This window comes from Micropterus dolomieu, linkage group LG08 (assembly GCF_021292245.1).
Source record: "Micropterus dolomieu isolate WLL.071019.BEF.003 ecotype Adirondacks linkage group LG08, ASM2129224v1, whole genome shotgun sequence".
NCBI lineage: Eukaryota > Metazoa > Chordata > Actinopteri > Centrarchiformes > Centrarchidae > Micropterus > Micropterus dolomieu.
This window is the reverse complement of record NC_060157.1, coordinates 18,104,111-18,117,820: the sequence shown is the minus strand read 5'-3', so window position 1 is coordinate 18,117,820 and position 13,710 is coordinate 18,104,111. Positions and strand designations below refer to the sequence as shown.

The 13,710-nt window shown below is 39.3% G+C and overlaps 1 protein-coding gene and 1 long non-coding RNA gene across 2 annotated transcripts; one reads left to right on the top strand and one right to left on the bottom strand.

Moving 5' to 3' along the window:
* Positions 1–1,839: 1,839 nt before the first annotated feature.
* slc26a10 (solute carrier family 26 member 10) lies at positions 1,840–8,031 on the bottom strand. Its single transcript, XM_046056833.1, has 18 exons — positions 7,618–8,031; positions 6,965–7,075; positions 6,610–6,767; positions 6,311–6,475; positions 6,069–6,221; positions 5,891–5,973; positions 5,655–5,802; positions 5,455–5,568; positions 4,816–4,893; positions 4,630–4,725; positions 4,329–4,435; positions 4,019–4,088; positions 3,655–3,837; positions 3,503–3,557; positions 3,193–3,281; positions 3,031–3,085; positions 2,753–2,859; positions 1,840–2,654 (listed from the first exon to the last, which is right to left on the bottom strand). The coding sequence occupies exons 1-18, from the start codon at positions 7,889–7,891 to the stop codon at positions 2,616–2,618; spliced, it is 2,085 nt and encodes a 694-aa protein (XP_045912789.1). The 5' UTR covers positions 7,892–8,031; the 3' UTR covers positions 1,840–2,615.
* A 4,795-nt stretch (positions 8,032–12,826) lies between these two features.
* LOC123974532 lies at positions 12,827–13,403 on the top strand. Its single transcript, XR_006825877.1, has 2 exons — positions 12,827–12,914; positions 13,132–13,403. It is a non-coding gene; the product is annotated as an uncharacterized LOC123974532 (long non-coding RNA).
* Positions 13,404–13,710: the final 307 nt, after the last annotated feature.

Sequence of the window (13,710 nt, the reverse complement as noted above, 5' to 3'; positions counted from 1 at the left end):
TGTAGCAGAGGGCATCAGTTCTGTGTTAAATACATCAATTGTCCACCATCATCGCATTTTCTAAATAAAGGATCTGAGTACTTCTTCCACCACTGGGGTTCAGCTATTAAAACATCTGTCTGATGGCATGATGTGTGCATGTGTTTGTTTCCAACAAAGAGAATAAGGTGGTTTTTGTTAGTGTGGTGACAGCTGAGAAACTGCTGAGAGACTGTCATTCCAACATTTCACCACAAGATGGAAACAAAAGATCAGAGAAAAATGCTACACATGTTGAACTATAGAACTGTACATTATCATTATTAGAAGTAGAAATATTAGCAGTATCAGTAGTAGTAGTATAATTTCATAGTTATAATGAGCGTCTTGGTTGGATTAGATGGATTGGATGTGTGTATTTTCAGATACATTTCAATGCTTGCTGTTTTGCTCTTTCTTAACAAATTGCATTAATTTGAAATGAAAGCTAAGTACTTGATGTTTCTTATTATTCCACTGTAATCCACTGTTTTTCATTTTTGTTTAACTTCATTTGGCAATGTGTGGTCACTAACATAACACTGTATGCTGTACACATTACCTGCAAGCACTTTTTAATAATAGGTAAATCAAAGCTTTGTCATTAAATCACTGACCTTCCTGGAGGAGTTTGCAGGGTTACCTTTTGAATATGTACCTGTGTGTGAGTGGGTATTACTACCCTATGTTGTGGGGTCAGTTTACACAGTCATATTTTGGGGACTCACCTACTTTATAGGGACAAAATGCAGGTCCCTATAATATAAATCATCACATTTTAGGGTGAAAACTGGGTGTAAGGCTAGGGGTAGGTTTAGGTTTAAACAAATAGTGGTTATGGTTAGGGATAATTCTTCAGGGAATTAATGTAATGTCCTCTAAAGTGTTGGAAACACAACTGTGTGTGTGTGTGTGTGTGTGTGTGTGTGTGTGTATGTGTGTGTGTGTGTGTGTGTGTGTGTGTGTGTGTGCGTGTTAGTAGGTCTGCCGGTAGAATCTGGCTTAGTAAACATTTGGCCAGTGCCTTGTGTACCATGTTCTAATTGAAGTGGACTACTTCTTGCCAATTAGTGAAACACTCCTTTAGCTCAAAAACCCAAAGGGTACAGTGTCTAGAGGCCTCTTTGAAATATGCACTGGAAAAAATTAATAACTTGGCTATCCAACATCAAGCAAGGAAATAATTAGTTTATTTTTTTTTTCTTTTTTGTCCTGGTTTTGAACTCACACTTCATATAGTTTTATCAGGTCAAGGTAAAGGGATTTTGATGAGCAGTTGGAGGAAACCCTTTAACTGTTAAACAGCAGAGGGCAGCATGGTGGTAAGGTAAGACATCTCTTTCAATTAATGTAATGGCATTTACAATCTCTGGTAAAAACACATTTTAAATATCTTATGACAGCAGGTTTAGTCAGGCTTTTGTGATGTGCAAACTTTCTTTCTGTAAAAAGTGACAGATGCACTGAATCAAAAATGTAGTAGTAGATTTATGCATTTCAAGGTGTTTCCTGATATCAAAATATACATTAATTTTTGAATAAATCTGAATTTATCTGGACTGATGACCGATGTCCTTACTTTCCCTAATTTTTATCCTTGCTGTGGCAATAATTTCCTTTGTCTTTGTTGTCATTTGAATCATGTATTTTTTTACTTTTTTTAATCATCTCAGTGCAGACACATAGGCCTACTGTACCTCACCAAATACAAAGACCGCTCTTCTTCTGTTTTCAAAATCTGACAAAGTGGCGTGCTTCACATTCCACACTGTGTTTCCCCCTAAAATGTATTCATACTTAATAACCACAGTAACCCAAGTATTGATGTAGATACCTATGACCCAATTGTCACTGACATTTATTAAATTTATGTATGATTCACTAAGAAGTTCTGTTTTTGGAGACATATTTATTGTCAAAACAGCCACAGGATGGCACAGTTGCTGACAAATACAAAGTCATTCATAAAATATTTTGTGCAGTCTTTCTGGAGATAAAAGAAAGTATGGGATGGCATTACTGTACATATCTGCATATTCAAGCACATATTTCAAAATATATATATATACAAAGTATGTTGACAAACTATTCAGTGCACTTTATATGTATCTGTATTGCAACAGAAACTAAATAAATATTACTATGCTAATATTCCAGCATATCTGGCAATAAAGAACAGAACAACTGTAAAACAAAATAATTCATATCTGTCACAGTTTTATATTCACATAACATAACATATTTGTTTTTCTCATTTGTTTACACAGAATATTTGATGAGATTGTCTGATGTGGAGTGATTCTATCTGCTGGATTTAAACCCCTCTGAATTTGTGACTATTTAATATTATCAGATTAAAGAGTGTCCAATATCTGTGGGAAAACTGGTAACACTGTAATTTAATAATAACTATAATATATGACATAGTGCTACAACAGGCTACAGTTTATTTGAAACAATGGTATACAGTACAGTCTGGACCAAATGCTGGAGTGCTACAATATAGCTGAGAGACATTGTCTCTTCTTATAAAACAGTAATGCCTTCTGCCATTTAGTCCCATTTTAGATGGCATCACTCATTACTGCCTTCCTGTCTCATACCCAAACAGTTGTGGTGTGCTCTGGAGGTTTTTCCTACGGAAGGCAACAGCAGTATCATCATTTGTTTACGACAGTCAATTAGGAATCCAAGACATTTCTATATCTGTGAAAATTTCTGCTTTCCAGCTTACCTTCTGCTGTTGAATATACATCACGGCATCATGAACAGTGACAAAAATATGTTGAGGCTTCATGTAGTTCATTAGACCACTTGATGTGAGGATCTTTAAGACACTCTCTAAGGGGATAAAAGTCATTGATTAATATTCACAAGGGAATTTTAACAAATGTAATAAGTATGTATCATCCTACTTTATGAAAATTGAACAAACCTCTCTATGTAGTATAAACAGAGAATATAGCAGAACAAGCCATCAGGAAAGAAGTCATTCGGATACATAGGCCTTACCATTGCAGTTTGCCAAATATACATGAACTCCAACTTTCTGGCATTCAGTACACATCTGCAAAAAAACGAAAGCAATCATTTCCATTGACACAATGCACAAAAAATATAGATAGCTCTATATTGAGAAGTATAAAGCATTATGTCTTGCTTTAGCAGACTAACCTGTGTGAAGAGTCTTGCTCCAGCAACATCAACAAATATCACACTGCTGCAATCGATTAGCACTGCCTGAACATCACTCTCAGATGTTTCTACAGAAAAGAAAAAAGAAATGACAGGAAAGCCTTCCTTGAAATTATCTGCGGCACATGTCTAGAAATAAAATGTAAATAGAGCAATCTAGAAAAATGTCATTTGTAATGGCCAAATTACTGTTGTCTCCTGATTTAAAATGAGAATATCTATAGGTTTTGTTTAGGAAACTATATGCATATTTAGTATTGTCCACACAGAGCCAGTTTTCATTACTTACCTGATTTAAAGAACTCATTTTCTGAAGAAAATGACGTGTTTGCAATGACTCTTTCCTAAAGAACAATGGAGGGAGGAAAAACAATAAGATGCTAAAATTAAATTGGACAGTGTGAACTGTATATTCTAACTCAATGATTGCAGCAGCCATACCACGGTGTTGACGGTGGCCTCTCTCTCGCGTTTCTCCAGGGTTTTCCTGTCCTTCTCCCGGCTGCGGATCTTCTCTGGCGTCAGGCCCAACAGCCTGCTCATCTCCTCCCTGAAGAAGCTACGGTTGCCATAGTAAATAGGCCCGTTGTAAGTCAGGATCTTCACTCCAGGCACCTCATAGCACTGAAAGGAAAACAGGATTGTCTCAGCTTCATTCTAAGATAGGCTGCATCATCTCTGAGATTATGATTATCACTTGTTGTTGGAGAAAATGATATCCCTGAAGTTTAAGATAAAAGACAATGTTTATTTGCACATATTTTTTTTTCATCCATTTTTTTTAAATCCAAAAGCATCATCTCACCTTGCTGTGGTTCTCCATAGGTCTGTAAATTTCTGTGTTGCTGGCCCGACCAAGCACTGAACAACCAGCCCTGTTGAACCATAGGTCATAAATTTGAATTGAATACATAACATGTTGTTTCTCTCTGAATCATTTTAATTCACAGCTGCAATACATATATAAAACTCTCAATGTTCTTACTGTAGATATGATCTTCTCAGTTCATGCTTAAACTCTCAGATGTGCATGGTGTTTCCTATAATAGTGCATTTGGCAAGAGCAATAGCTGGATTGCACTGTAGTATTCGTGCAGAGAGAATGGAAAATGTACCTTTGTGTGCGGCAGATGACGGTCATCATAGAGAAAACCACCCCGATGGCTAGGCCAAGGTCCACGTTAAGTACCACTACAGACAGCCAGGTTACCACCCAAACCATCTACACAAAGACATGGCCACAATAACGTATTGTCATGTCAGGATATAACAATTAACAATGCAAGCATGTCAGTGAATATTATGGTTAATTCCAGCCAAGCAAATCAGTGTGACAGGGGAAGGTAGAAGTTGGTTTATCTCATGTGCTACCTTTGCTCCAATGTGTTATATTGCTATACCAATCAATGCCCTTACAAAGTCAATCTTGCTGATTCTCCACAGCTCAGGTAAGTCCTGGAACTGCAAGAACATCTGCCTAAGGCTGGTAACATTGATGCACGCCAGTACAGCCTGGGGAGAGAGAAAAAGGATGAGATGTGTGCACTTTCTTTCTTTCTTCTTCTCTGGTATGCTTGTAGTGACACACTTATATAAACACACCTTGGGTAGGAAATAGAACAGTGGTCCAATCAGCAGCAGGACAATCAGAACGACAAGGCTAGTAAACAAACCGGAGAGCTGCAGGAACACATACGAGACACACATTCCTTACAGGGAATCCCAATGTATTTCACAAACTTTGCTCCTTATTTGGAGCATTTTATGCACTGACAATATGGAAGTTCAATATGCAAGCAAGTCCTAAAACAGTTGGATATAAATGTATTCTTATCTGCATTCACACTGATTATAGTTTATAAACCCACAATCTGTACTTTTTTGGCTAAACACATTTAAGGTACATTCACATACAAAACTGAACAATGTCTTTTACATGGAAATGGATCATGCTAAGTAGTTACTAGGTAATCCCTTATTACTTCATGATTACAAGAGATTTTATATTCACCAGAAAAAAATATCGTTCCTCACTCGTTTCTTAGTAAATACTCACAATTTTGTGTACTGTATTTTTAAGTGATACCCATATTTCTCTGTTGTTAATAATTTTACATATAGGACTGTTTTGCTGTAAACACAATAACTTAATTTTTTTTTGTTAGTGTTATAACAGGTTCCAGTTTTCAATAGAGCAAGAAGATGTACAGAAGATGTATTGCATAGCATGTCCACTTCTACCTGTGTGTATCCTCCAGCACTCTCAAGTATATTAGTGGTGGCTAGAGTGGCTGAGCTGGGGAAGCAGGTGAAAAAAGAGGACACCGTGTTGGAGACACCATGAGCCAGCAGCTCCTGAAATCAAACACAGGTTCAATATAAAAAGTTAACAGATTGGCAAGAACATTTCAACAAGCAGCTGTGACATTCTCACACTTTACCTGGTTGGGATGTATGGAATATCCATGTTTATCAGCATAGATCATTGCCAGTGAGACCGACACAGCATAACCAACAAATGTTATGGCTACTGTATCTCCAGCAATGTCAGGGAAAGTGTGCAAGGCAGGCATCCGTGGCCTCGGGAATCTGGGGATAGGAGTATTAAAAGTCAAATTACTAGGACCTACTACTAGGATTTTGAGGGTCTTTTTTAATTTCAAATCTAAAAGATTACCCAGCTGGGATGTGGCCAACTATCTCAATGTTGTAAGTAGAGTCCAGCGAGGAGGCATAGGCCACACCTGTAGCAATAATCACCTGAAGAAAAAAGTATAAAACCTCAGCTTATTACCTGTTAATTATGTTGTAAATAGTAAATGCACTCCCAACATTCATAAATCCAGTTGACTAACTGTGAGGATCTCCACAGGGATAGGTGTACGCAGGCGGTGCCGGTAACGCATGTTGATTTCTTTGACTGGCACCAGGAGAGCCAAACACACCAAGGAGATCAGCAGCTCAGCCATGTTGGTGTGAGGCAGGTTCTCCATCACTGACGCCAAAGTCTGAACACACACGTTACTCAGCTGTGAGCAAACAGCAGCAAAATCCCAAATAACATCATGTTGGATTAGACCATCAAGACGTCCCTTACTTTGAAGAGGGAGAACGTCCCAGTGTGGCGAGGGAGCCGCAGCCCCAGCATGCTTTGCAGCTGGGAGATGGTAACATGGAAGGCAGCAGCACTGGTGAATGCCTTGACAATTGGCTCAGACAGATAGGTGGAGAGGAAGCCCAGCTGAAGACCAAACATACACAGCTGGGGCACAAGAGATTCAAATTACAAGCTATGTCGGTAATACAGTCTGCTAGTCTTAACAAAAAGAAAGATCTCAGTTGCATTATTATTTTATTTTATGATTTTGTGTTTAATACATAGGCTTTCTGTCTTACCATAATAATTCCTGAGAGGAGTGCTACGGCTGAGGCCACTCCAATCCTTTGGGCCTCAAACTCAGCCGCTTCAGATGAACTTGAGTTCATGTCAAGAGGAGTGGGAACCAGCTGCTCCACCACAGAGCCAGTCATCAGACTCACCACAGCAAAGGTACCTGAGAAAAGACCTATAACCTCAGTGCCAGTAGAAAAGAACTGACACTTGACATTGAGCCCCAGGTGCATTCATGAAATAATGTAACAGTAAATAGTATTGAGCATATGGCAAAGACAACCCCCCCTGTTGATTAAAACGATGTTCGCCATGCTCCTCTAGAATATACACTAGATGTTGTGTGCACACAAGTCTTACCTGTGGACACATGGCGACCTGTGCCAAAAACCATATAGAGGACCACCGGGAAGAAGGACGTGTAAAGGCCAAATATTGGTGCCACAGATGTGAGTAAAGCAAAGGCCATGCCTGTTTAGAGAACGACATTCAAAAAGACAGTTCATCAATTAGCAGAAGGTTCAGAATGTAAAATGTGTCCATATGTAAGCTTATAATGCTGAAGCATGCAAAGTTAACTGAGGACAAAGAAGCACTAATAGAAGTGACTCACTCACACTCCACACTACATGCTGTATTTATCCCCACTGTGACAATGGACATTACCATGGTTTAGCCATATAGTTGTAGACCCCAAATCGTTCCTTTTTATTATATTTTAACACTTATCCTTATCTTGCAATACTTGCTCAAATTATTTGTATTATTATCCATATTAATTATTATAATCATATCGATAATAATGTGATCTTGTTATAAATGCATTTTTATTATTATTATTATTATTATTATTATTATTATGAAATACTGGCACGGTTGATTCTAAAATGCAATAAATATAATTACCTTAATCAAATAATGTAAGCAACTATTGTAAACAATTTTGCTTTCTTTTCTTTTTTTATTTTGTGATTGACACAGAATAACAGACTTTGCTTTTGATGTTTACTCACCTTGCGGAATGTGAAGAATACCAACTGTCAGTCCCGCTATAGTGTCTCCTAAAATCCATTTCTTTAGTCTGTATCTTGGCAGCCAGTTAAATATCGGCACTCTCTCCCTCAACAGGTGAAGGCAGGCTCCCCTCGAACACCTGCACCTCTCTGCGAGCTTTTCCCGGAGCCGCAAACTTCCACTCGTGTCATTATCGGAGCCGTAGGCCTGTTTGAAGCGGTCCTCCGTGTAAATATTCCTGTACACGGCCACAGAAGCGCTCATATTATCCATGTAGAGATGAGTGATGACTGCTCACCATGCAAGAGCAGTTGTAGAGTCAGTAAAGGTGTTGTCTGTTGCAATACATATATAGCAGACTCTGCCCTGACCTCAAGAGCCATTGCATTTTTTTTCCTGATGCATTGTCAGAATCTTCTTAGCCAATGACATGGCTCAAAGCTCAACCTTTTTTGTTACAGTGTTGTACAACTTTTTTTTCCACATCTTTGTCCTGCTTCAGACAACATAGGTGTACTGTGTGTTGTAGTGTTTCCCCCCCTACAACAATCCTCTGGGTCCTACTGCTAAAAGGATTTTTTTTTTAACAGAAAGTAGAAAGTGAAGCACACAATCTGCCTGCACAACCCCTTCTTCCAAAAACACACACAGACACACACACACACACACACAGTCCTATCCTCCCTTATGTCCTGCCTCCAGAGAGCCATGCGGGAGGTACAAGCTCAGAGGAGGCACAATTAAGTCATACAATGTATACCACTGTGAAACGCCTAAAGAGATCAAAGTTGTATTGTTGGCGGAGCTGAGGTGTAACCTCAAACCATGTCTGTTAGCGAGGAGTTCATTTCCGAAGGAGGGATGGATGTCTGTAATGGGTGGGTGTTTAAATTGTGTAGCCATAAGGAAAAGAGTCTGAAACCCCTGTGAAACTCAATCAGACATGGCAGCCTGGGTCATGGATCAAACCACACCTTGACGCTGATCAGAGATTGTGTGTGATGAGTGAGATGTTGTTCTTTGTCAGACAGGAGTGAATACAAGGGAGCTTTGGATAGATACAAGATAAAATGTGACATGTGTGTCTACTGGCTGTAACATATTGTTTGCAAAATGCAGCTTGGAAACTTGACAGAAACATGTAATCAAAATAGAAATTATCTTTGAGTTTGAGTGATTATGGGATAGATGGGAGTGACAATCTCAAGAGAGGTTCAGTCTGACTCTGGTGAATAAAAAACATAGGAAATTGAAAATTTATATCTGGTCTAAGTCTTGTATTGGGTGCTGCGGATGAACGTCTCCCATCTCATAAATGACGTCTCCCATCCCTCGAGAATACGTGAGGAAGTGCAGGCAATGCCACAGCTTTCTATTGTTGCGCAGGACAACACCCAAGGCTTTTGGCTTGAATGGGCCTGGACCTTGGCTAGGAGGGCAGAAAGTTTAAACTGTTCAAAATGTAACGTACTGCACGTTCACATCAAACAGCAAAAAATGACAAAGCATCTAGCATTGCATTTGTGAAGTTCTTTTACCCTATTGTTATATGAATATAAATACATTTCTATATAAAATGTTATCACCCATCCAGATATGTAACATGAAGTCATACAGTTTGTTTTACTGGCATTGTTGACTTGACAGGTGCAGGCTGCTCTGAAACGTTCACATGGCTTTTATACTTGTATGCAGCATGTTTACGTTTGTTTTTGTCTCTGTTTCGAACCATCAGGAGCTGAATCAGCCAATCAACTTGTTCAGCGCTCTGGTTGAGATTTTGGAGATATGCCCTTCTGCAATCTATGGTTACCCATAACAGCCTTCTGTACACACACATGTACATTATTATTATGATTACATAGCATGTTAAGACTACAGTAAACTGTAGAGCTGCAGAGTTGGATGATAAGTGTGATTTCATCACTGCAAGAGACCTCTGACGCCTTTAGATGTAGTTATTTGATTCATTGTTGATGTAAAAACCTTCATTAGTGCAGCTTTAATGTTATGGATATGAAATCATGTTTTTATATTTTTATACAACGTGTCACCTCATCAGCCCAGAGGAAGCCATAATTAGCAGGGGGTGTTTGGTAATCCCACATACGGCGACAATGCTGGAGTCAGGTCAAATGATTTAACCCTGATAAATGTCTCCATTTCTCTCTAATGACTATTATTGATTCTAAATTTAAAAAGGAAAACAATGGCTAATGTTGAATGAAGTTCTGCCCCTGCTGTTGTTATTCCATGAAAGAGAAAACATTGCTAAAGATGTAACTAGGGTCAAACAGGGTGTAGGTGAGAGGTCCAGTGATGCGTTACAAAGGTAAAGCACTGGCCGGACACCCCCCAAAGTGTCATGTGTCCTGTTTCGCTAATGTTTTAAACTAAATGATATAAACAGACATCCATGTAGAAAGTTGTTTTTGTTCCAGTGTCATATTCCTGTGTCTCTGTTGGAGTGGAGATGCAGTGATATAAAGGAATTTAAATGCCAGGAATGTGGGCCATTGTGTTGATCAACTCCAGAGGATTTACAGTAAGAACATACCGACGGCTTGGTGTGTCTGCAGGCTGTTTAAACAAGATATTAATCAGTGGTAAAAGGAACAATGCGTTGAATGGAAAAGGATATGGAGTGTTAACCCCAAACTAGACGAAACCCTTCTGCTCCATCATAACACAGACAGCTCTTTATAAAGTTAAACAACAAAACGTGCATACCTGAGTGGCACACCAAGCCACAAAGTATATGTCATAATCCAGTGTGCATTCATTTAGCTTAAAAACAACAACAATCAGGGAATCAACAATCTTTTGCGGACACGAAATGTGTCAAGTGATGTGACAATTTTTGTGTGACAGACGTGCATATTTCAAACGTGAAGTCACATTGTATTAAGATCCCTTCAAGTTGTTGAATGTGTGAAATAAGATCAATATCAATCATTTTCTATTACTCTGTAGTAGTATGTCGTCTTGTTTCATTTTCAGTGTTTTGCGCAGCATTTTCCTGTAAGACAAGCATTCATCTTGAAAAAATAAAAAGTACGTATGGAGTGCTGTGTGAATTGTACAAACACACACTTTGATGGCAACTGAAGTTATGTCTGGCAGCATAACTCATGATCCCACTTTCCTTGTTGCATTAGCATTAATCAAATTATAAAAATATCTCATCCACCCTGTCTCCTTCATGCTGAGTGTGTGTCCTGATCTGACAGGTCTTTCTATTATTTTCGTCCAGGGAGAGGCTCCAGTCATTTTGTGGCCTATAGTTCCTGCTATTGTTCTTTATCTGCTTTATGGGATGCTTGTCCCGACCCCCCATGGCATGTTACTTTAGAAATGACCTTGTCGATGCGGCTGACTGCTGGCAGGCAAACATCTCCTTGTGTCCCTGTCTCCTTACCTCTCCCATCCCTTTCCGTTCACTGCTCCTCTCCATCCATTAGTGCCTCTCCTCATGCTGTCCAGGTATTTACATTGTCTGATTCTTGAATCATGTGTCTCTGAAGAATTCTTCCTGTCAATTCATGGATTTCTTGTAATTTGTCACTCATGCCAGACAAAGTTCCTGCAGGGGTTAAGAGCCGAGCATAACCCAGGAATCTGTCTAACAGCCCTTTGATGTGCCTTGAAATGTGTATATTTTATGGTAGCTTGTCGGACTCTATTATTTAGTCAATACAATAATCAAACAAATGTTGCATTCTTTAGCCAATTTCAAACACTTTCTATCAATGTTCTTCTGTTCTTGTACCTGTAATTAGCCATGTCATGATTTCCCATGTTTTCCCTCCCATGTTCACATTTATTAACTGGGGCCATGCTTGTAAAGCGTGAATGCTTCTTTCATACCTCCCCTTTTAAAACAGTTTTTTGACTTTGCGTGAGTCCAGTAAGTTTCGCAGTGAGTTGCTGATTTCCTGTTCACTCTTGATGAACGTCTCCTGACCTCCACCACACCTACACAAGTCATGTCCATTCATCAAACATCTGGGTCATGCATCTCCTGGGCGGGTAAGGCAGTACCCGCCTACATCCACAGGCTCCCCAAGGAACCGTGCCTGAGTGTGCACTCACAAAGCATCCTCCACAATTAAGTTAACAACAGAGATGATGGCTTAAGGACGTAACGTATTTTAACCTGGGCTCATGATCATACTGCCATTTTCATCTGATTAAGCGGAGCGTCCTTCCGTGTTAGAGACCAAACACACCAAAACAGACAATAACAGGTCAACACTTTGCAAGCAGCGTGTGTGTCATCTGAAGAGAACAAAAGGTGAGACCTGGATTCCCATCTGACCTTCCCTTCCTTGCTGATAGTCACTGTCCTGTCTGTCCCCTGTCTGGATACGGTAGCCTACCATACATGGAATAAACAAAACACTCACTTGTGTTTAGTCTGATTTGGGGTATTTCTGTCTGACTTTCACCGTTGACTTACAATATCCACTCTCGTTTAAGGTAGACATGAGGCATATGGTGTTATTCTTTGTATGAAATCTGCCATCATCCAGTACAGCAGTTTTGCCCCGCAGTTTTTATCACCTCCACAATAACAATCAGATTTAATAAACCATGTAGGGGAGCTGTTTTGACCCACGGAGGGCCTGGGTTGAGTCTGGTTATGGGATGTGTCACTTCCTAGCCCATGCCAAAGCATTGTGCTGCTCAAGTACACAACAGCAGCACAGCCTTGAACCACATTGAAAGAGCCGCTTCTGCATTGTCTGCTTCACCTCAACGCTTTTGTCAACACTAGATTCACTTTTAGCTGTAGAGCACTTACAGTGTTCAATACAATGAAGAAACAACATTTCCCTGTGTTGTCATTTGAAGCCCTCAGGCAACACCCTGCTGTAAATTTTTCATAACTGGTGCATGTCGAGAAGAATAATTATTCACAGATGCAGTATACATAAAATAGTGGGATACAAAATAGATGGAAAATCTGTATCTGAAAACAGTGTGTTGATATATGTAAGTACTTTTCTGCATTGTACTAAAATATGCATATTTCCTGAAAAGATCCACATAGAACGAAACATTCAGACTGTGACATCAGCCACAGTGATGGGGGTTGGAGGTAATGGGATTTTGTGTTGATCCACTATAGTGATTCCAGAATTTCATCTTATGCGTGAGAGTCTGATGGAGTGGGTCCTTGAGAATCACCAGTGTAGCCAGGTTCACCTCACACAGAGTTCAGGGCAAGTATGTCGTGCTCAGTGCCAAAAAAGGTTGACTCAACAACTTTCGACTCAACACAGTGATGCTCAAGGTCTGTGCCTAAGGCTTGGTTCAATCACACACACAATACAAAAAAAGACATTTTCTATAGTATTTTTAGTTTAATTTTATCCAGTTTTTGACATATTCATCTCTGAGATTTCTGCATTTACCTCAGTAGATGGAGAAAAGGGGTGTTTAATCTATGTTGCTCACATCATTGAAAAACTGTAGCCTATTTTAATTGTTTACAAAACATCCTTTTCCAGAAATCATGTCCTGCTTACTCTAATCCACATACGTCCCTGTTACATGCTGAACTCACAGTTTTCAAAGGGACCACATAGAAAGTAGTTCTGATATGAGCCACTGGCAGGCCTGTCAAGCTTTGGATTTATCCACATGCTAAAGCAGTGTGAACTGGGCTGTAGGACTTGGTAAGCAAAGAGTTTGGAGGTTAGTATCTTTATCACCTTTCTAAAACTATAAACACAACAGAAATAATGTAAGGAAGGAATTAAACAGTGTTTATCTGCTCAAATATAAGCTGCAAATGTTGCTGCATGTTCAGCTGACTAGCTTACATACAACAAAGGTCAAGAAGCATCTTATTAGCTAACTAAATTACAGTATTTTCTGGGGTTATGTACAGGTTAAGTTAAAAGCAAAACCCAGTTCAGGCACATACATTGTGTAATATTCCCTCACTGTGTGGGAGCCGGTTCTTGAAGCTATTGTATCAGATTTTAAGCGAACGTTAGCAGCTTTGTGCTTCTGGATTTGGGTAATTTTACACTTCAGCAACCCCAGTCAAACTGCATTATGTTGTCATCATAGCATCAGTTAGA

Bases quoted from the DNA above. Each gene is read 5' to 3' on its own strand.
- slc26a10 (XM_046056833.1), bottom strand. From the start codon at position 7,891: ATGGATAATATGAGCGCTTCTGTGGCCGTGTACAGGAATATTTACACG. The intron at 5,569-5,654 runs GTAAAGTGTGAG...GTTTGATTTCAG, and splicing joins ATTCCATACATCCCAACCAG to GAGCTGCTGGCTCATGGTGT. The intron at 3,558-3,654 runs GTATGGCTGCTG...ATTGTTCTTTAG, and splicing joins AGGCCACCGTCAACACCGTG to GAAAGAGTCATTGCAAACAC.